Source organism: Acomys minous (assembly GCF_964271855.1).
Source record: "Acomys minous genome assembly, chromosome: 7".
Lineage (NCBI taxonomy): Eukaryota > Metazoa > Chordata > Mammalia > Rodentia > Muridae > Acomys > Acomys minous.
The window spans coordinates 66,248,671-66,273,291 of NC_140488.1; the positions used below are offsets into that span (position 1 = coordinate 66,248,671).

Below are 24,621 nucleotides of genomic sequence, written 5' to 3' on the forward strand. Positions count from 1 at the left end.
ATTTTATATAGTTTCAGTTAATTAACTTTGTAGGGAATTTTTAAGTGTTAAAGCAATTGGGGAAGGATGTTCTTTAATTCTTATATATTTATTCATAATAAAATATGATTGAAAGTAGGCATGTAATTCCAACATTGAAAGTACAGAGATTGTCGTATTTTGAAGTCAGACTGGGCTAACACTCCTTGAGCCACATAGCACAATCTATTTCAAAACAGTAACAACAAAGTGCTAGATATAGAGATAAATATAAATGGAAAATATTTCTTTTTATTTAGATAAGGAAAATCATTTGAATGTTTTTGTGAATTTTCTCCATTTATTTCTTAGATCATTGATAAAAATAAGCGAGATCCCTCAGAAGAAATTGAAATTCTGATGCGCTACAGACAGCATCCCAACATTGTCACTTTAAAGGATGTAAGTGTTTTAAAATCTAAGTGTCAACTAAGTTAATGAAGTTATAGACTAGATCTTTATAGCTGTGGTGTTTTCAGTGCTTTGCCACCACATCTTAATTTGCTACTTTGACTCTCCAGTAAATTCTATACATGTTCTTTTAAAGATTTCAGTAAAGAACAATGACTTGATAAACGAATATTCTAACAATCTAAATATAGTCTGAATAGTTGACTTATTGTTGCAACTAGAAACTTTCTCACTCCTATTAATATAAAGGAAATTAATTATGGAAAATTTACTTTCTTGATTAGAGACAATAGGCTGTAGAATTGTGGATCATTCCCTGAATGAAATAGAATTAGTCTACAGTTGTATAAAATAAACATGTTAACATAGATATTGATGTCTATCATTGAATGATGACTTTTCATTAGAAAATAGGCTCATTTTTTATGAGTATGCAAAATATTAACCATCATCTTCATCAATTTATTTCAGAAAATATGATATATAGTTTGATTTGCTATATTTAAACTGTAGTTTGTGTATGTACATCTATGTGTGCATGTATGTATATATGTATATATATATAAACATATATACTTAGTACAAATGGTTTTTTATCTATTGCCTTTTATATACTATTTGAATTCAACATTTACTTATGATACTATACTAATTAATGAAGTGATAAATGCTATGTTTAATGTCACAAAAATGGTTATCATTGAAGTACTTGTAATATAATGAAAATAGCATGTACATGTTATTTAAAAGGCACAGAATTCTACTCTTTTTATTTATGTGGTTTCTTTAATTCTAACCGCCAACTTCAAAAACTCCATATTATAAATCTCCATGTTTGATGTGATCTTACAGAACTGAATAGGAAATTATCCAATCCGTCTTTCAGTATAGCCTGTACTATATTACAAAGTACTATATGTGCTTTGATTCTAACAATGCAAAGTAAATATAACTTAAAGAAAGTATGATAATGATTTTAAGTAATAATGTTTTAAAACACATTCCTTTGTAGGTCTTTGATGATGGGACATATGTTTACCTTGTTACGGATTTGATGAGAGGAGGAGAACTGCTGGATCGTATTCTCAAACAAAAATGTTTCTCAGAACAGGAAGCTAGTGCTGTGCTGTATGTAGTAACAAAGACAGTTGAATATCTTCATTGTCAAGGAGTAAGTTATAGTTGTATTCTTCCTTCAGTTATGGGCATATGCTATATTTCTTTATATATTTTTATAGAGGAAATCCTAATAAGTCTCAGTGGTCTAGTGAAGTCTATAAAAGTAGTCTGAACTATCTACATACCTAACTTTGTCCTAGAAATTATCAAGCCTAATTGAATTTACACTAAAACATTTTTAAAAATCCAAGCCAGGCGTGGTGGCTTACATGTGTAATTTCGGCATATGGGTGGCTGAGGCAAAAAGATTACTAAAATTTGAGACCAGTCTAAGCTACATAGTGAGTTCTAGGTAAGCCTAGACTTCAAAAAGCTAACAAGAAAAAAATATTCACAAAAATATCAAATAATATTAGAATTATTTTATAAGTGTTATATTCTAGCACTAAAAGACTATATATTGGCTCTTACCAACTTCCCTTAAATATGACAGTAAGTTTTTATTTTGAACATTTGAAATATCAATAGGTTGAACTTTGTGGAGAAGACTTTCTTGTTTCTGTCAGTTCATATATAAGGGAGATGAAATGAAATAAAAAATCAATATATTTGTATGTGTATGCTTTATATACATGTATATGTATGTATACTTTAAAAATTAGGCAATAATTTAAAAGTTTTTAGATTACATCATTTGCAACTGAACAATACGTATGATATGCAAAGAATGAAAATTGCAATTCAGAATTGGTCAGTAGAAATTATATGTAACTCCCACTTATAAGTAATAAAAATAAAGTAATAATATGACCTAGGCATAAGACTTAAGCAGTTGGTAATAAATTATATAATACTAAAGGAATACAGTCTTTTGACTATAATTTAATCCATCAAATCTCTTGGCAAGCACCAGAAAGGTAACCAGAATTTTTTATAAAATATGATAAACCAGAAATGTTTTTAGTACAATATAATAAACATCTATTTATTAATTTCTTCATAAACCTTGTTTTTAGCAGCCTAAATAGCAAACATTTTGAATATTTATACATGACAGGCATTGTAAGTAAAAGGCATTACCAATTCAAATACTGAGTAAGATTGTGCCCTTATCCATAAAAAGCATGCATTGTTGTTCATTGGTAAATAAAGGATATGGAGACAGCAGAGGTGGTACAGCAAGCAAGAAATCTTCAGTTCAGCCAAGATTGCACTATAATCAAATAATAATCACTGAAGCATAGTAATAGAATATAACTATCTTCATAATTTTTTATCACCGTAGGATAGAATCTTTATGTATGCTAAAACTAGATTGAATCAATAGCTGAAGCAGAAAAGGATTTTAATAATTTTACCCATTTATTTGGTCCTTTATTGTTTCTATTTTTCTACTGAGCTTGTCTTTTTTTCTTGAGAGTTTCCTACATTGCAAACATGTTTTATTTTATTTCTTTGAGAATATTTACTATAACCACTTAAAATTGTATAAGTTCTAACTTGGTTCATCTGTCAATCAAAACTGGATTTTTTTTCTTGTGACTTGTCTTTTATATGTAAATTAGATGGTTTGGGATTGTATCCTATGGTCTGTTATATCTAAAACAGCCATGAATTGAAGTTGGACATGCTTACCAAAACTGAAAGAAACTGAAACATCTAAGTGGTAGAATACTTTTCTCATTATTCTTAATGCCATAGGTTCTGGAAAAAGTGAGATTTTTCCTATAAATATATGAAGTGTTTTAACAGAAATTTACTTCTAGGAATATAATGCTGTTTTCTTTTATGTTTAAGGTTGTTCATCGTGATCTTAAGCCCAGTAATATTTTGTACATGGATGAATCAGCCAACGCAGATTCAATTAAGATCTGTGATTTTGGGTTTGCAAAACAGCTTCGAGGAGAAAATGGACTTCTGCTAACTCCATGCTACACTGCAAACTTTGTAGCACCTGAGGTATTCTTTTAAGTTTTATAATTTACTTTTCATTGTTTTCCTTAAATTAAGTCTATTTGATATCAATTATGTTTGTGAAGACAGGTAAAAGCAGAGTTGCCTTTTTTCACGACTATAAAGCTTTTTTATACTTTTGAATTATAACAATTCATGATATAATGAGTCAGGTAGTTACTAGCATCTAAACCAAATGTCTTATAATCAGAGTAATCTGTCCTACTAGGCTGCATACTAATATAGAAATCATTTGATTTCAAAACAAGGTTTCACTATATAGCTCTGGCTGTTACTGTTAGTTGGAACACATAGCAAGTTTCCTCTGTCTCCTGATGCCTGGGATTACAGGCATGTGTCAACATGCCTTTCTGAGAATCATACATTTTAGGACTGAGATAAAGCTTCAGATCACCTTAGAATGTGTTTGCTATGTTTTAAAATAGAAACATTGTTTTTTTTTTTCCTAATAAATCATTCATTGTTCCTGGGGGAAGAAGAGTCAGGAAAGATGAGGCTAGGAAAGTTCAAGAATACAGAGTGTACTTTTGGGAAACTCTGATACTAATACCTCCTGAAGCAGTGAAGACAAGATTGGTGAAAAATACTGTCTATAAATCTGTATTTTAAATTAAATGTTAGGAAAATTGTTTCCCTATAATGAAAATGAAAATATAAAAAAGTAACTTTATTGATAAAATTTTCATTTTTTTTCTAAATTTTGCTTTAAGATGGTATTATTGGGAATAGATACAATATTTGTTTTTATAGCTCTTTGTGATATGATTTGGCCTGTAACAAATTATTTATGTATTTTATATATATGTATATATATTCTGTATATTATAATATGAAGCTCATAGTATAATGAATGTACAATTTTTACCAAATTTTACTGGGTAGAAACTATGCTTTTCAAAATTAAAATTGGGACACATATTCCTAAAGAGGTTATTTTATTTGGACTACTCTCCGGTCTATACCATGCACATAAAATTTTTTAGCTTATCTAGACTTAGTTTTTAATAACATAGTAGAAAAGAATATTTGAAATGTAGTATCTTTTGTTAAATATTCTACATAGTTACCATAAATATTCTAAATTTATTTCTTTAGTATAAATAATAATGAAGTATTTTAATGGCCAAATTCTTAATCTTGGTTTAATTTTATATAGCACTACTCTTTGATATTATGGAAACTTACTAGAAAAAGTTTAGGAATGAATGTGCCGCAAAAGAGAGGGGGGAACGAGAACAAGTTAAAATGAATAAACACAGTGTATGCATGTTTAGATTAATGGTTAGGTAAACATTTTAAGATTAATGGTTAGGCAGTCAATTTAAATGAATGTCTTACACAGTATGATACAGTAGTACACTGCTGCTTTTTAATCCTAACAGACTTCCATTGCAGTAAGACATTTTGTTTATTGTAATAGTGAAAATTTTCAGGTGGGTATTTGTAGACCATTTCTCCATAACTGGCACTTGAACTACCTTTGAATAGCAGTTGTGTGGTTTTGGTGCTTTAAAATATTTTATCAAGTGCTGAAGACTCTGCCAAAAGTTAGTAAATATTTCCAGATTGTTATAAATTAAATACATTTAGTCTTTTTTTAAATTTCAGATTCTGTAAAAACATAGTATGTAATTATATACAAGATAGTCTCTTTTAAAATGGAATCATATAGCCGGGCATGGTGGCGCACGCCTATAATCCCAGCACTGGGGAGGCAGAGACAGGTGTATCACTGTGAGTTCGAGGCCAGCCTGGTCTACAAAGCGGGTCCAGTATAGCCAAGGCTACACAGAGAAACCCTATCTCAAAAAACCAAAAAAATAATAAAATAAAATAAAATGGAATCATAAGTGAGTCCAGGACAGCCAGGGCTATCACACAGAGAAAACCTGTTTGTGATGGTGCTCACCACTAATCCCAGCACTTGGGAGGCAGAGGCTAGGGAATCACTCTGAGTTTGTGGCCAGCCTGGTCTACAAAGTGAGTCCAGGATAGCCAAGGCTATTACACAGACAAACCCTGTCTCAAAAAAACAAAAAATATAAATAATAAATAATAAATAAAATAGAATCATAAAGACTAAAGAATCCATGCAAGTGTTTCAAGAAATAATAGAATTTATAGGGCTGTTCTTTATTTTATCAAGAACATTTTTAAAAATCCCAGTTTTCTAAGAAAAATCATTGGTTATTGCAATTTATCATAACAACAAAGAATATTCACTCAGATTTTAGATATACATCACTTCAGTCAACCTCTTATGTTTTATTTTATAGATGTACATTTCTTTATACTTATCTAAGATTAAAATATCCTAAATTATTTTCTTTTATACAAGCAAAACCACAAATAGTATATTACCTGACTGATAGTAAAAATAAGGTTTATTTTTTAAATACTGTCCCCCAAACAAAATAGTTATATAAATTGTTGTATAAATACATTGCTCTTTTAAGACCACCAGTCTTGTGTCTCAAACTATCTCATAAAATCATAGCATTCTCTCTTATTTTGTTTTACCTTTTTTTTTTTACAAATTTATACCCATGTTACCTAGAAATAAATCATAATTGGAGTTCATAGTTGTATAACATGTAGTCCTTTTAGAAAATGTTCATGCATACGTGCATGCAGGCGCGCACGCACACACACACACACACACACACACACACACACACATACACACACACACACACATGGAGACAGACAGGCAGGCAGAGAGTGCTAGCAAAGAGTTATCAAGGCAGATGTGATCTCATATCTGATGAATTGCCAGTACTTGGGAGGCTGAAGCAAGATAATGGCCACAAGTTTAAGGACAGCATGGACTATAATGAGTTCTCGAGCATGCTGGGCTATAGAAGAAAATACTGTCTCAAAAAATGAAGTCATTTTCATAAATATAAAAAGCACTGGCTTTTAGTAAGAATGCTTGTTCTATAGTACTGACCAGTTTTATGATGTTGGCCTAGTTCCTTAACATTTCTCTGTTTCATTTCAGAATTGGAATAGTTATTATATACCTTATAAAGCCAGTTTCAGAAATAAAAACCTCAGTACTATTTAAAGTTCAGGTCTTTTATTTGCAATAAGGAGGAATGAAAGCTCATTGAGGTCAGGATTTATAGCTTTCATGGTTGTTTTTCGTATGTAGTTTAAATTACTTCCTCAGCTTAAAGTAACCCCAGTTTATGCAGTATTTACAGATTGCAAAATATTTTATCTTTGTCCTTTAGTGCACATTACATTGTTAATATTTATGAAATTATTTTAATAAAACCAATATTCTAGTATGAAAGAATCATGTTATGTAATAAGTAATATTTCATACCATGAGTATTTTTTTCATAGGTTCTCACTCAACAGGGATATGATGCTGCTTGTGATATTTGGAGCTTGGGAGTCCTTCTTTACACTATGTTGGCTGGGTAAGATATTTACACACTCTATTATATGAACTTTACATACATATCTTTAGGAAGATTACAGAAGAAAATAATGTTTAAAACACTCCATTAATACTTTTAAATAGAAAAGGTTTTACATAGATACATTTAAGACTAAAAATTTACTTTTTACATTAACTGCTTTACTTTTTCATGGAGTTACTAGACTATAGGACTGTTATATATTTTAATAGTAACTTGTCTACTTAACTTTGTTTTAAAAGTTAATGATATTTTAAAAAGCAATTTAATCCTGTCTCTTTGGGCAACAGAGATTCAGTTAGATGATTGATAACAAATATAAACATATATTAGAATACAAAAGCATGCATATACATGTCCACCATTAGTAGGATGAGGATAAGCTCAAAACAGATGTAATAACAGGTTATATTAATGTTTGTAATTTATGATTATCAAAACGGTATTGTACTCTTAATGATGAGTAGCACTTTTATTTAAAAGTGAATATTTTTGCCTGTATAAATTATTTTGATAGAAAAAAAGATGAAAGAGTGAGCTAGTAACTATTAGACAGTTAGGTATGATATTTTAAATATTAAACTTAACTGCTATACGGAAAAATAAAATATTAATAGTATAAGCTGCTGTTAAACTGTTAAATTTGCTGTGCATTTAGTTGTCAGAATTTTAAATATAAACTCTTATAGAATGGTAACCTTATCAGATATAGTTAACATTATAGGTTTTAGACCATGGGATATGTTTTCCCGATTTCTGTTTCAAATATTTGTTTTATGACTAAACAAGTTATTCTATGCAAGTGTATGTTTTATGTTATCTAAACCTAATGTTAGATGAAGAAATGTAAACATTATACATAGAGCAATCTCTCATACTTTTAGCCATAAATTAGCCTGCCAGTTCCTAAGGATAAAGGAATTTCAGTTATGTCTAATGAAGTGGTACATTAATGAGCACTTTTTGTCAGGTTACCTTTTAAAGTTTTTGAATTTATTTTCAACCCTTGAGTAGTTTTATGGGCATAATTCAGTGGCTACAGTCATTGCTTTTCATTATATATAAAATGTACCTTTGCTCTCATGTTTATTAATTTTTTTAATTAATAGATACACTCCATTTTCCAATGGACCCAATGATACTCCCGAGGAAATACTCTTGCACATAGGCAATGGAGAGTTCTCTTTGAGTGGTGGAATCTGGGACAATATTTCAGATGGAGCAAAGGTATAAATCATAAATATGTGTGTTCCTTGTATGTCTTTCTTTAAGTTGCCATGTCAGTATTTATTTTAAATATATTTTTATTTGGGGGATTAAAATTACTTTATTTTCCATTCTTTTTGTTTTGTTTTGCTTTTGTCCAACTCCTCCCATGTAACCCACTTTTCTCCTTTTCTAATTCATAGCCTTTTTCTTTAATTGTTGTTGTTGGTAGTGGTGGTGGTTGTGGGTTTTTGGGGTTCTCTCTCTCTCTCTCTCTCTCTCTCTCTCTCTCTCTCTCTCTCTGTGTGTGTGTGTGTGTGTGTGTGTGTGTGTGTATGTGTGTGTATGTGTGTGTGTGTATACCATCGTAGTCTCTAGTGTTATCTATATGTATTTTTTCAGGGCTAACCATGTAATATAACCAGTAGGTGTACTCTTCTCTGGGGGAGAATATTTCTCATGCTCTAAGTATCCCTTTGCTACTTGTAGTTCTTAGTGTAGAGGGTTAAGTTCTTCTAAGTTTGCCTTTCCCGTGTTAGTGTGTTCTTGTTTAGGACATATTTAGGGAGCCATGTTGGTGAGATTTTTTATGGGTGTACCTTCTCTTATACATCACATATACCAAATGAATTTAAATAGATATATTTGATCAAAATTGAAAGCTTTTAAGTTGTTGAAGTAGCCCTAGCCGACCTCAAACTCATAGAGATCCTTCTGCTTCTCTTCCAAGTGTTGGAGTTAAATCTGAACAGCCTTGTATTCACAATTCAATCCCTGTCACCGCTCAGAGGCGAGAAAACAGATAATGATAATTCAAAAGCACTCCAAATATTTAAATATAGGAAAGGGCAATTACAAATATCAACTACAACATAGTAGGTTAGATAAGAAAGGAGCTAGGATAGCTAGAATTCTTAAAGAAAAAAACCTAGGGATTTAAAATTCACTGATGTTAAAAGTATGAATAACAGAGCAGTGTTAAGTGCATGCCTTTAATTCCAGCACTTAGGAGGCAGATGCTGGCAGATCTCTTGAGTGTTCAAAGTCAGTCTGTGTATGTAGTGCATTCCAGGACAGTCAAGGCTACACAGAGAAACCCTGCCTCAAAAACAAAACAGAAGAGAAAAAGAGTGTGAATAATTAAGTAGTGAAAAGAAAGTGGATGAGCAAAGGATAGAAGAGAAAAGAAGGAAGACAGGAAAGAGGAAGAAGCTTATGTAGGATGAAAGCATAAGAAATAATAGTGATATAAAGCAGAAAAACAATAAAAAGCCAATATTTCTCACTTCCTGAAGATATATATTATGGAAATCTCAGCCTTCTTATGTTTCAATTTACTTGGTATAGGAGCCATTGAGGCATTTAATTATTTTCTGTCTAGTTGGCCAAAAAAGGCTGGTAACAGATTGATGCCAACCTTCCCTTTTGTATGAGGCAGTAAAGGGTTTTGACCTTGGTTGAATTTTGCCAAGTGTTGTCCTCATTTGGGCCAGGCAGTACAGGAGTACAAATAGGACCTGCCCTTAAACGGATTCTGCTCAGTGAGACGCACCCAAGGACCCTAACAGTTGGAAGCCCCTTCACACCCAGCATTTAAGTATTTTATTAAAATATTCATTATTTTTCACATACTCATTTTATATGGTACTAGGTTTTATAGAGATTTCATGCAATTATATAATTGTTTCTCCCTTTGTTCCCCTAGACAATTTTGCATGTATCATTTTTAATATTACATTTTTGGTTTTGCAAATATGTTCTATTCCAAGTTGATTATTTTGATTGTCTAAAACCCTTAAATATTTTTAACAGATTTTTTTTGAGACAGAGTTTCTCTGTGTAACAGTCCTGGCTATTCTAGACTCATTTTTGTAGACCAGGCTGGCCTCGAACACACAGCAATCCACCTTCCCCTGCCTTCCGAGTGCTGGGGTTAAAGGTATGTGCCACCATACCCGGCAGATTACATTTTTATTTTCCTATTTATTTTATATTTTTTAGTAGAGTCAAACTTAGTGCTGGTCCCAAACTTACCATATAGCGTGGCTGGCCTCTAACTTGTTGAAGTCCTCCTGGCTCAGCCTAATAAGTTGTGAAAATACAAGAGCATTATTTTTTATCTGTTATCATTACCTGCCATCCTTATTTTTAGTGTTTTGGGTAATGAAAGATTACACAAATGGTTTGTTTCTATATTAGAAAATTCTTTTTTGAGGAGAGCTTACTTGCTTTCCTAAAAGTAGCAAGGATAGTTTACTCAATGTATTACATACGTAATTTGGTATATTTAAATTTATAATATGTTACTATGCAGTATTGTTAACAGTTTTAATTATAACCAAAATCAAATATTCATAGTTAATTTAATGAAGACTTATGATGCCTGGACTATTATCATAACAGAAATTATTGATATTGAATTTATATTTTGCTGTCCTCAGTATATAATGCAGAAAGGCCTTACTTGAGTAGATTAACTAAATACATGACAACCTCCCCTTAGTATTTTCTTTGTAAATACAAACCTTTACATCTTGTAGTCTAGCCTTCTAGTAAAGTTTTATAGCTCTTTTCTTGCCAATTTAAAACTCTCAAGGGAAACCCCAGCTACCTTAAGTGTTTTTTACCCCTCTTTCATTACTAACCAAGTCTCAGTTCTAAAAATTTGATGATACAGATTTACAGAAATAAAAACTCTAATGTATAATAAAAATGTTTTAGGATTATCTTTTTTCTTAGATTTTTTTTTAATTCGTACATGAGCATTGCATGTATGCCACTCTTGCCACTCCCTTCTTCCCTTTATCTTGTGCCTTTCAAATTTGTGACTTTATATTTTGTTGATACTTATCAGCTATATATACATATTTATATATTTATATATACAATTATATATGTATAATACACACATACATACAATTAACTGCAGAGTACAAATACTGTTTTTCATATTGTTGGTGAAAGAAAACAAAATTATTGATGCTTTTATATTTTTGTGGAAATGTGAATTACATATTTTTATGAAAATTTCTCTATCCACTTAGGATTTGCTTTCTCATATGCTTCACATGGATCCACATCAGCGTTATACTGCTGAACAAGTATTAAAGCACCCTTGGATAACCCAAAGAGAACAATTGCCGAGTGATCAGCCAGAGACGGATGACACACCCCAGGTTGTTACAGTAAAACAAACGCACTTAATGTGTAGTGACTTTCTCATGTTGTTCACTGATGATTCTTAAATAATTGTAGAAATTATCTTTACTTCTGGAAAATAGTTTTTATTTCTTTTTTAACATTAATAAATGCTTAAAGTATTTTTACTATATCTTTTCTGATAAGATAAAATTATCTTTTAGCTTATAGAAATTTCCCAAAATACTGTGTTTTCTGGTGACATTTTCTAATACTCATATGATATATTTTGATAGCTCCTTCTCCCTTCCCCCGTATTTTTCTCTACTTCAGTTATGGTAATAGTACCTTTGTCTTTTTAAAACATATGCTCCATATGAGAAAAAGTATACAGTATTTGTTTTTATATTCTGTTATTTTGTTTAACATGACTATTATCAGCTCTACTTTTTGTTGACTGACATAATTTTGTTCTTTTTTATGACTAAATAAACTTCTACTGCATAAATATTTCAAATTATATCTATAACCATATCTGTCTATCTGTCTGTCTGTCTGTCTAGGCAACTTCACTGGCTTTTAACTTGGGTTCTTGCTATAGGAGCTTTTGTAAAAGGGCACATGTCATACATAGATGTCTTGTGGTGAATTGTGAAATAATTTTTATCTGCAGAGATTGTTACTGAACTTGTAATGTTTTCTCATTATTGTAGGAAGAAGCAGCAGTGGCTTTACCATATTCTGTCTTGGCTCAGGCACCTTCCCAACCAATCCTAGAGCCTGTTGCTGCTTCAAGTTTAGCTCAGAGACGCAGCATGAAAAAGCGAACATCAACTGGATTGTAAGATTCATAATGTTCCTCAGCTAACTGGATGAAGAGAAAATTTAATGTGTATTGTGGGTTGGTTTTGTTTTGTTTATGCCTAATCTTCATTCAAAGGTATTTTTTCCTGCCACATTACTTGAATATTCTGTTTAAACCTCTCTTTTTGGGAGGTTGGAATTTTAAACAAACATACTACATAGGTCCATAATATTCATACTATGTCATTTTGCAGTAGTGTCCAAATCTTTAACTATAACTGATGTCCACAAGGTCTTAACAACTTCTCTGCACATTAAGTCCCCAAATTCCTTTCAAACACAGTTAACCTATTATTTTTCATTATTTTGCACAAAATGGCTTAGGGATTCATTAACACTAATAAAAATGCTTTTCATATGCTATATTGATAAACAATATCAGTATTTTTAACATCATTTTATGAAGAATAACTTTTGTTCTGAAAAGAAAAACAAGTATTCTAGTAGCTTGTGCATAGCCAAAGCATTCCATTCACTTGAGTCTGTTTAGAAACTAAATGTAGCGAGAATAGTTTGGTGCCGGAACAAAATCCATTTGTGCTAATATATGAATTACTGATATGATTGGTGCCAAAGTTTTGATAGAATAATTAAATCACTAATGTGTGCAGACAAATTTGTATATTATCCATAAGTGGCTTCATCTAGAGAAAGTTTCCATAAGGCTTCTGATGTTTTACAGCTAATGGAATTGTAGTAAAATTGAAGATGTTCTTATCCAAAGGTCTCATGTTGATGTTGTAATCTCCAAAGTATGTCATAGTTAAGGCTTTGAATATGAAGTACATGGTGTTGATGCAATCTTGATGTTCCATAAACTGACTTTGAGGTTAACCAATTGAATTTAATCATGTTTCCCCTTTATAAGTGGAGCGACACTATTGTATTTCTGATTTCCATGTGATTTGAGCTACAGTGTAGCATATTGGTCTACCTATGGTGATGTAGTTGAAGTTTTATTACAGTGGACTTGTGCACTTAGCACATATGATACCATATAATGTATTTCAGTAAAGCGTTAGACAATTCTACATACAGTGGTACTTAAAGAAGATCTCACATTTTAAATAGGAAACTATTAATGATTGACACAGAATTTGAGCACATTTAAAATTATATTTACAATAAACTGGCCAAATTGGATTTATTAAATTTATGATTCGGAACCAGTGTGTAATGTGTATTGTTTTCTTTAAAAGCTGAAATTTTAAAAACTCATTTTATGTTATTGAAGAAAATACCATTTTAACTACTACTACTGACAGAAGTAATTCATGAATGTAAACTGGAGGATATCCGTTTTGCTAGTGAATAGAAATGTATTACTTGTACGTGCTAGGTGTACTGTTGGTCATGCATTTTACTTTACTTAGTTCCTAAAGAACCGATTACTGACTGATTTAGGATAGGAGACATGTAATGTGTTGGTACTTAATAAAACAAACCGTATGTATTCTCTTTAAAATGTAAGTGATCTTTATCCATGCACAAATAATCTGTTTCCTACACGTGATATAAAAAAGTATGTATTTGAGTTTGTCTTTTTAAAAATAATTGAACACTATTAAATAACAACTGATCCGATGCCACATAATAGCATTGCTTCGTCTTGGTGTCCTATTTTGTGATTTTTGTGTTCCAGTTTGGTTCATTTTTCCCCTTTTCTTTTTGCCTTATTACAAGTACTTGCATTTAAAAATGTGTGCCCATATATTTTGAGTTCTTGTCCTCCTCTCATTATCTTGTCTGTGTTGTTACACAGTCTCATCAGTGGATTTGTCAAACTCAAAGATGTAATTTTGCAGATGAATTTTTAGGACACATTCTGTTTCCATATGTGCTTTCCAGCTAATAAAATTAGAATATGAAACTGGAAGATGAAAAAATGATCATTAAATACCTTTCAGCCTTTGTATAAACAATGGGTTAAAAGATTATCATAATTTTCAATTAGCTTACTCAAAGGACTGTGTTGTATAGTGTGATATGAAAGGACCACTAAGGATTAAGCAATGAATGCTTAATGAACACGTTCTCATCCCCCACTGAGTATTGACTGGGCGAACGATATAGCCATGCTAGTACATTTGCCTAATGATTAGAATGTTACTGCCAGAAATTCTAAATGTTCTAGCCTAACAAATTAGTAGAGAGACAGCATTAAGTAAATGAAAGTCACAACCATACCTTCAATTTTTTTTAGAAGTGGGATGCCTAATCATGTCCTTTTTGGCAAGAATAAATGTGAATGGAAGGAGGAATACTATAGTTTCTAATGGATTCATGATAAATTATTTTTCATTCTTTGGTAGTATTTCACAGCAGTGCATTTTGAGGTAAAACTTTGAGGTGATTTGCTGTTCTGGAGAGGAGACAATATTGAACTTATTTTTCTCAAAGAGAAAACATTAGGTCTGCTAAGGTAGATTAAAAATCCATTGTCTGAAAGTGCATGTTACCATGAATGAATATTTAGGAAACTATTTGAAAGAACATTAGAATGCAGTGCCAGTAGCTGATTTTCTGGTATCAAATTTTTAATCTATTTTGTTAGGAATGCCTAAGTATTTTTTTATTATTGTTACTTGTTTTTGTTTTCTTCTTGGTATTGATAATTAAACAGCAGAACCTTTAAATAGCATTTCAGGGTGGCTTGGAGGGATTGCATTTCTTTGGCAATCCACAAAGTTAACAACAGATGCTTGGTGTTTATGTTTCCCCACTGAAACATGTTAAAATAATGCTGCTGTAGAAACTTACTTATATCACTTGATTAGTAGTATCCTAACTAGAAGACACCCTTCATATATAAAGAAGAAAAAAGAAAAAGAAAAAGCCAACAGCATAAGGCACACTGAAAAATTCCGCTTTAAGTTAGGCAGTTTGTCCATTTCATTCATTCTCTTCATCTGGTTTTTTAAACCCCTCATACTATCCTATTTGATCATCCCACAACAGTTCTTCACCATTAAAATCTACCAAATCCTCAGCGGACTCAGTGCATCCAAAAGGACCTTATTACTTTCTTCTGTTTTTCCAAATCAAGGCTTCCATTTTCAGAACAGCAGAGTTCAGCTAACAGAAAAACAGGAAAGCTATAACAGTAAGTTAATGCACATTTTCCTATTAGTGGTTAGTGGAGAATTAGCATTTTCAATGAAAAATGCTATTAAGCAAATGTATTTCTAGTTGCAGGAGTTTCAAGTAATCTAATCAAATGAGAATAATTTTAAATTCAGTCATTGTTGAAGTTTGTGGGTTAAGAAACAAACTCAGAAGTTCCCAGAGTAAAGACACTCAATAAAATGTTTCCTATTTATGGAGTTCCTTTATGTGCATTCTATATTTTGTCTTAAAATATTCGAAGCTTTTTCATATGGCAAACTTCTCTATAACAAAGTGGTATGGAGGTAGAAAGGTATTAGTGGTCATTTGTTTACATGTTGTTAAACTCATATTTGTCTGTATTTTCATTCCTCACAATGTGTAGTTAATAACATAAGGACTTTCATTTAACCCACAGTTGTATTCAAGGAGAAAAAAGCATAGAATTTCAAATGGAAACTATACATGAATCCCATCTCTAGAATCCTTGTCTAGATTTTAGGGCCTAGAGATCCATTTTATTATAATATTTTGCAACAATAATGCAAGACATAGTAAATCCTGATTGACCCATTAGGATTAAATTTATTTAGTTTTTTTTTCCATTTCAATGCTTGTTAAGGAATTTTGTTCTTTATCTTGAAATCAGTGATTGCTGTGTTGATTTAAATGAGTAAGTACCTGTTATCTGCAGGAATGTAATCCCATTAGTAGTGGTTATTCACAACATCTGTTATGCTCATAGGTCATTGTTCCTGCTTTTAGTCTTACAATCTCATGGAAGCTGTTCTATAATTTGTGTAAAATAATATTCTTTGATCATCTAAAATTCAACTTGATTGATAATGTGTGGAAGACCTCTACTTGGATACACAGTAAACCCTAGATTACAAGCATATGATTTTCTGAAATGTGAAGAAAATTACAAAAGAAGAGTACTTTTAGAACAAAGAAATTCAAGATTGCTTACATTAGATTAGAACATATATAAATTTCAGTTACTGATTAGCAAAAAATTGAGCTACATGTTTAGGAATATATGTCTTGGTACCAAATAAAGGTATGTTCTATATTTGAATTTTAAACCACAGACACCATCTCCTATAAATGACTGCTTTGCTTTTACTTTGTCTAGTTTTGACCATTAGTTATTCTTGAAAAATAGTTGTTAAGTATCCAGTTTTATGTGGGATAGTTCTAGAGACTATATTAATATGTGCATTCATTTACTAAGAGTTGACATCATTTGACCAATTTGTTGCCCTTCTCTTTTTATCAACTAATATTGCTCAGATTTCTCATTTAAAATTTGTTGTCTCTGAATCTGATACCACTTATAGCAAAAGTATAAGCTTTGCTTAGTACACTGATTTTTTTTTTTAAGTTTTTTGAGACAGGATTTCTCTGTGTAGCCGGGGCTGTCCTAGGCTCACTCTGCACACCAGTCTGGCCTGACACCACAGGGATCTGCCTTGCTCTGCCTCCCATATGCTGGGATTATGCCACCATGCCCAGCCAATAAGTTATTTTTAATGCCAGGAAATAAATCTAGAAACAAACTGCTTTTTAAAAAAGTTATACATAAACTTTTAATTAAATATCCAAACTCCAATATGGTTTTTGAATGGTTATCTTGCATTATATTCCATAATATAAATGGAAAAAAGTATGTGGCAAGACAGATGCCACGTGTTGGCCAAGATTTATTCAAACAGTATAGTTTGCTACTGCCATGTCTTTCAAAATACATTTTCAGACATTCTCAAACAACGTAGGAATTCATGTACCTATTATTCCAATGTAGATGTTTATAGTCTAAATGGTGTTTAACAGTAAGTATATAGATTTGCTTCACAGGTACTTAAAAACCTAAAAGCTGAAATTGAAAGATAAAGGTTCCCAGGTTGCTAAAACTTTGACTCCCCCCCCCAACTATTATAAAGTTTATACCATCATTTCTTTTGTAAATATTTCTTTAATCCACTGTTACTTTTGACATGTTTTCATTGTATTACATTTTTCATCGTGTTAGATCAGATTTAGTCATGCATTCTACAGTGTTCTTTTGCCTCACAGTGCTGCTACAGAAATGGCTATCCTTTTGAATTTACAACATGCCAAAGATGACATAAAGTTATTTATTTTTGTTCTTGTTAAATCTGTGAGTAACAATTATCAAGAGATTATGTTAATTTACTGGCATTCTCTGGGTACTAAATAAAATGGCTGTAACTTTCTAACATTTTCTACTTGACCATGCTTGATCATTTATGGATGTAAAACTGTTTGCTTTTATTAATTGGGTGGGGAGAGGGAGAGAGAATAGGAATGTATGTATGTGTATACATATACATACATACATATATATATATATATGGTTCAGGAGCCAAATGTAGCAGGTGTTTAAAGTTTAAAAATACTGCTTGGTTATGGCTGTTCCTTGATATTTCCAGAACTATAATATTTTTCCTTTAAGATTCTTCTAGTATTTGTATAAAATGAAATAATTCAAGAAAATAGGCATGTAAATCATAATACTTTAGGCCTTATCAGGAGAATATATTTATCTGCAAGTTAAAGTAACAGGCTTTTCTGTTGTAGGAGCATTAATATATTTGTCTCCAAGAGCTGACTGATTATTTTATGCTTAGAATAAACACAAAAATTTAACTGAAAAAGAATCCATGGCATGGTACATTGTAATAACTATGTACACACATAAAGCATAAGTTCCTATGTGGCAATCAGAATCTTCACGTACCTCTTTGTCAGCTTCATAGAGGTAAGCACAGCACAGCCCAGGTCAAGTTGGGGAAGTCTTTAGAAATTGCTTTCCCACTAGCTACCTTAAGAAAAATAGCCTCTGCTTTTGTTTTTCTTCTTTAAAATAAGAGAGTGCATTTTTAGTCAGTAGGTCCTGAACAGCAGACTGAAAAATGCCATGGGCCTGTTTTTGAAGATACAATAGTTTATATCCTTCCGAGGATTTTTGTGGATCCTAGAACCTGCTCTACTCAAAGCACAAAGCAGCCTTCCACTTTGAAACCCTTCATCATCTGCCAGACCTCCTTGCTTAGACCACTAATAGATGAGATTAGGCACTAAACTTTTTCTTACTTCTGCTTCAGGACTCTCAGACACATTTGATATTTTTTCTGACCATACCTATTTTAGATTATTTTGTTTATAAAATTACAAATAAGCCACTATGTTTGATAACAGATTATTCAGTTTCTGAACAAAATGAATTCTTGTTTTAATAGATACATTTTTATTCAACAAATGTGTCCTGTACAAAAGCCAGATACTATTGCTGATTTTCATTTTTAAACAAAGGCTTTTTTTTCTAATAACAAGACCTTTCAAATTGAAGCTCTAAAATAATTAAGCTATGAAAATGAGAGGTGTGCCAATATCTACAACTATCAGATCATTTATTTTGAGCATTACATTTAGATCCGAGCTTCTGATAGGAAAGGCAAGAAAAGAACAAATATGTGATAACCATCCTAATTTTCAAAAGACACTTTTGGCTGATTAAAAAACTGTAGTAGCAAATTTATTGTGGCGCACTGAAGAAAATGACTTAAACCATTATGTTACAGCAAGTATATGAAAACCTTTTGGTTATAAATGCTAATACCTAACTCGTGTGTTGAATATACCAAGAGAATTTGTTTACTGATTGGCTTCATCTTGATCACTGTCTTCGAACTTATCTCCCCTCCATCTTTCAAACATACTTTCAAAAGTAAACCATTTTCAGACACTACATGATTCTAAGACAGAAGTAACAGTCTTGAACCTTATTTCTTCATGCTTAGCTCATGGGAGTAGAGCTAGCTGCCTAAGTAATACTTGAACTGAAATTGGGAAGTGATAGGGCACTTCTGATGACTTGTGATGCACCAAATAAGGACAGAGTGGATAGCATCTATTGTTTTTTGTTTGTTTGTTTGTTTGTTTGTTTGTTTTTGGCTAACCAGTATCTTACCTGCTTCATTATAGCTTGGTGAAAAATGTCCTCCATAGCTCAGGCATTTGAAGACCTGTTCCCCAGGTTGGTAGTGCTGTGTGAAGAGGTTAAAGGGAGGTACAACCTTCCTGTAAGGAAGCATGTCCTCTCAATTGCTTCCCTCCTTTCCTACCATGATAGTCTCATCCCTCTGGAACTGTTAGTCAAAATAAACTCTTCCAAAAGTTGTTGTTAATCATGGCATTTCATGACTTAAGTAGAAAATTAAATATTAAACATAAATGTCCATTTTAAATATATATGCCTTCATAAAATGCATATACTCTTCCACTCTTCCATAAAGAATACTTAAAGTCTCATTTATTTCTATAATGTAACTTCAGAACCAAGAATTCTAGGTGATACGCAGTTCACTTAGTTAATTTTTCTGATAGTGTCTTTTGTATGTTTATAATTTTTTATTTGTTCTTAATCTCTGTTTCTGGTGTTTCTATACTAACCTTTTCCAATTAATTCTCAGTTAATTGTTTATTTGAATATGTAGAAAATTACATAGTTCTAAAGGCTCCCACTGCATAGTTAAGTATACTAAACATGACTGCCACCAGCATCATCTGTACCTTATTCTTACACACACCATGTAGGTAACTTATTTATTTTTGCATCACTGTAACTAAAAATTGATAGAAAAAACTGTAAAAAGGAAAAACTAATAGCTTCAGAGGGATTTCAACCTATGCCTGAGGAACTCAACTTGTGTTGATGAGAATATGTGCCTACACTCCTCACATCCTTGTGGACTAGGAACCAGGACCTGATCAAGCACCCAGAGGCCCTCTCCTGTATCTGTCAGCCAGGCTGTGCTCATCAAAGACTGCACAGCCTTAAGTAGAGCCAGAAGCTGGAAATAAAGCACTAAAACCATGAGCCTATAGGGAATGCTTCAGATTCAAACCATAACAGCAATTAACATTGTTTTCAGATTCATCATCGTTTTATAAAGGAAAACATTCAATATACAGTTTCCTTTCTTCATCATCAAAGGTCTCATACTTTGTGTTCTCCTGAACTTTGCTTTTTCACTTAATGTATTTTGGAAATTATTAGCTTATAGGTATTCTCATATTCCTGTTTTCAGTTTCATGTTTCTTCATTGTGTGTATTATACTTTATTTAAACTCCTGTGCTTTGGCAGATAGTTTCTGGTATTTTGCAACTAATAGAATAAAGTTCATACATAAATTTTATATTGATATATCCCTGCTTATATATCATTTATCCTAATATAAACATTTAGAACCAGGCATTCTTGATTTAATAAGTTCTGTCTTGGTTGCTTTTCCTGTTGCTGTGAATAAACGCTCCGATAAAAGCAACTTAAGAGAGAAAAGATATGTGCTGGCTCATCATGGTAAGGTCAACGACAGCACAGACAGGAGACAGCTCATCATATGCACCCACAGAAAGCAGGGTAATGGATGCTTTTCGTCAGCTCAGTGTCTCCTTTTAATGTAGTACAGGATCCCAGGCCAGGAAATGGTGCGACCCACAGTAGATGTCCCAACCTCAGTTAACCTAGTCAAAATAATATCCCAAGGCATGCTAGAGGGCTCTAGTCTTCCAGACAAATCTCATAAAATTGACCATTGTGATTAACACAATGTGTTGATTGTAATATGTTGCCAAGTCTCTTCCATGGGTATTAGGTTATTTTGCGTTTTCCCCAGAAATGCCAGAAAGTGCCCATTTTTAAACCAGTGGTTGTCAGGAGCAGTAATTTCATCTGGGAATTTATTAGAGCTTTAAATCAGGGGCTGGGATCCAGCATCTTGTGATTTACAGGGTAATTCTTCAACTGAGTTTGGTGTACGCTCAAGTTTCTAATCCCAGGACTTGCTAAATCATACTTTATCATAGAATATAGCATGGGAATTCTTATATTTATTTTCTCTTTGATACCTCAGTTATTGCTACCTTCATCTTTGCAGAATATAGCTGGCTATTTTTGTAGGCAAAATACAAAAAAAAAGATGTTAGCCAAGAAATCCATACCATGAGTAATGTGTCTAAGAGGCCTTACCTACTTTTTTTTTAAGTGCTAAAAAAAACACAAGAGCACCAACTTTGTTGTAAGAATTTTGTAAAATTCAGTACATGTATACATTTTATTTTGGTCATATCTGTGTACCAGTTCTCTTTCACCACCACCCCAACATATCTCATCTCCCTTCAGATTTCATTACTTTAAAAAATTAACCCGCTAAGACTAGTGATTCCCATGAATGCATGTATGTGGGGTCACCTACTGGGGCATGAGAAACTGTCCAGTGGCCATCGCTACCAAAGAAAAATGACTCTCCTCCGGAAGCCATCAACTGACAATAACTCTATAAATGGGTGGGACCTCTGGAGACCCCTCTTACTCCAAGTTGGAGTTTTTAACTTGCTCTTATGGGGGTCTTGTGTGAGTAACCACAGCTGCTGTGAGTTCACCTGTGCAACAGCCATGTCATATCCAGAGGCCAGCCTTTCACAGAGCCCCTCATTTTCTAGCCCTTCTGTTGGAAGCATTTTAAAACTAAGACTTACTTTATTTTTAAAATTTTAAATATATTTAGAATTTACCCTGGCTAAACAAAATATATATTGTATTTCATCAGGAGTGTTAGAAAGATGAAAGAACAAAATACGGGAGTAAAAAAAAAAATGAATTCATTGTAAATATAGAGCTCAAACAAGTGGTCTATAGCTGTAAATGTAATCCATGATTATTGTCTTTAGTTTTTTTAGCATAACATTATGTTTATATACATAAGTTCATCAAAATCATCCTTTCAAGCATTCTTTTTAAATTTAGATTATTCTAGATGACTCCTCTGTTTGCATTTTCTTCCATAGTTTATATATTTTAACAAAACTATCTGAATTTTGCTAAGATGCCTCCTTACATGCACACAGATATGTGCATGACTGTCTTCCAGTATTTTCTTCATTCAATATCACAAACATCACATGATATGAAACCTGTTTCTCAATGTCCATACCACTTTCATGTGACTGACTAGTATTCCCCTGATGATCAAAATTTAATTTAGAGTGTCAGGTTTCTTGAGTTTTTGTCGTCTTTGAAAGGTGAAATTTTCACCTGAGCAAGAAATGAGTTTTTAGGAGCCGAGTTTTTTAATGAAATGAGACTTCACATTTGACATCTTCATAAGAGGTGACATTCTCTGTCAAGATTACACCACTCCATTGTACATCTATGTAACCTTAGGAAGCCAACACAAATACCTTTAGTAGATTGCCTGTTCTATAGTATATTGTAACATTCTTTAGGAATTAGCTTTATCATCCATGTATTTAGTCAGGCTTGCCACCAGCTTTTCATCATTATATAGATGCATACACCTGCCAAGGCATAGAAAAGGCACTCATGAGATGAGATTTCTGTTACTATCAATAGTCAAAGAAATGTCATTACCATTTTTAATTGTATAGAGGATCACATAGAATTGTGTTTTGGAATGATGCTTAAGAGTGTTCCAAAGATATATGAGGCTCAACACAAATGTATTTCTATCACATTCAGATTGGATTTGAATAGGATATTAACTTTTTGTTTTATATAGAGGCTTTTGTTTTATAAATATAAATAAATCTTAGTGCTATCTAAATACATTACAGTCTATAACATGAATTATGTAAATTTAAAATATCTCTAAATATTCTAAAACTAACAGTATTTTAAATGAGAGAATTTACTTGCTGTATCTTCTATTTTAATTTTTCATGTTTTTCCATATTATTGTTCCCAGTTTAGTTTAAGGTCATCTTGACCTGGTATCTTCTTTCCCCATGATTACACAGTGGCCTCAGTCCACCTATGACATATACAATAACCTAATACTGGTTTGGTAACTGAAATTAAGTTTACATAACCTTCAATAAATCCAGTTGTGCTGGCTAGTTGTATGTCAGCTAGTTTTATGTTAACTTGGCACAGGTTACAGTCCTTTTAGAAAAAGAAACACCAGCTGATAAAATGCCCCCACTAGACTGACCAGTGGGAAAGTTTGTGATGCATTTTCTTGATTAATATAGTGGGAAGATGCAGAATACCGTGAGCATTGCCACCTCTGGACAAGTGGTTCTATGTGGCATAAGAAAGTAGGTTGCTGAGAAAGCCACAAGGAGCAAGCCAATAAGCAGTATTCTTTCATGGCCTTTTTATCAGTTCCTGCCTTCAGTTCTTGCCATGATTTCCTTCAATGATGGACTGTGATGTGAAAGTATAAGTGAAATAAACCCTTTCTTCCCAAGTTGCTCTTGCTCATGTTCTTCACTGCAAAAGGAACACTAGCAAAGGCAGAAATTTCGTCTTACTCCAATTTGTGCTGAGTGCCTGCCAGTATTCCATGGATAATGGATGACAAGCTAAAAGATGAAATAAACTCTTTTTCCTCCAAGTTGCTTTGGTCATGTTCTATCAAAGCAATAGAAACCCTAACTAAAACAGCAATTAATATTGTGTGAAATCTTTATGTGATGATGTTAACAAATTTAAGTGGAAGAAAGTGTAAAACACAGTATTCTAATACTTCCTCCCTAAGATGTTTAATTTGTTTACTAAGTTCCTCAAAGTAAACTAAGAGAAAAAAGTCATATATTTCAAATATAATATTTAGATGAAAATCTCTTAACTAGTGGTTGACTTTTCATTAACATCAGCTTGTTGATAGTGGAATAAATAGTATTAGTACCAGAGAAGAATTAGTCTTTCTTGAGATACAAAAAAGAAATCAGAAAATTAGGAATATTTCCTCTCCTTCAGCTTTATAATGGGAACATGGTGATACTTTACTTAAATAAAGCATCTGAGTCGTCTACAGAACTAAATATAAAAAAAAAACAGTCAAGTGTTCATGAAAAAACAATTCTCATTAAAGAGGATAAAGGATATTTTGGGGGGAACCAAATATGAGTTGCCATGGCCTGGGAACACAGACTGAGTTTATTCCAAAGTGGTTTGATTAAAGTTTTATACTAACAGAACAAAGAAAATTATAAGTCAAGACATTTTAAATACATTGGAGGTAATATCAGGTAGGTTGACTCCATAAGTGTCAACAGAAGCCTACCCTGTATGGCCAAAGTATCAGGAAGAGGGAAGTCAATAAAATAGAAATGACAAGTAGCAGCTGTGCTATAGCTGATCACTACAGAAGCAACTGCCAATCCATCCTTATGCCTGCCAGCAAGAGTCATGTAGAAAATCTAGATTATCTCCTTTCCTGTGCTGTGTAACACTACAAAAACCCTATCAGGATTTTTGTTAAGTACAGATGGAATGGAGAGACCAGACTTTAACTTCTTGCTAATCTA

At 32.4% G+C, this 24,621-nt stretch overlaps 1 protein-coding gene across 5 annotated transcripts in view; it reads left to right on the forward strand.

The window, feature by feature from the left end:
* RPS6KA6 (ribosomal protein S6 kinase A6) overlaps positions 1-13,757 on the forward strand; it is a 130,703-nt gene extending 116,946 nt beyond the window's left edge. For 4 of the 5 annotated variants that reach the window (XM_084789585.1, XM_084789587.1, XM_084789588.1 and 1 more), the window contains 7 exons: positions 331-420; positions 1,442-1,600; positions 3,346-3,507; positions 6,874-6,950; positions 8,060-8,177; positions 11,201-11,332; positions 12,008-13,757. In XM_084789585.1, coding sequence (XP_084645711.1) covers positions 331-420; positions 1,442-1,600; positions 3,346-3,507; positions 6,874-6,950; positions 8,060-8,177; positions 11,201-11,332; positions 12,008-12,139 — 870 coding nt within the window. In that variant the 3' untranslated portion in view covers positions 12,140-13,757. The remainder of the gene's footprint in view (positions 1-330; positions 421-1,441; positions 1,601-3,345; positions 3,508-6,873; positions 6,951-8,059; positions 8,178-11,200; positions 11,333-12,007) is intronic. The other variant, XM_084789586.1, reaches the window with a different exon arrangement.
* Positions 13,758-24,621: the final 10,864 nt, after the last annotated feature.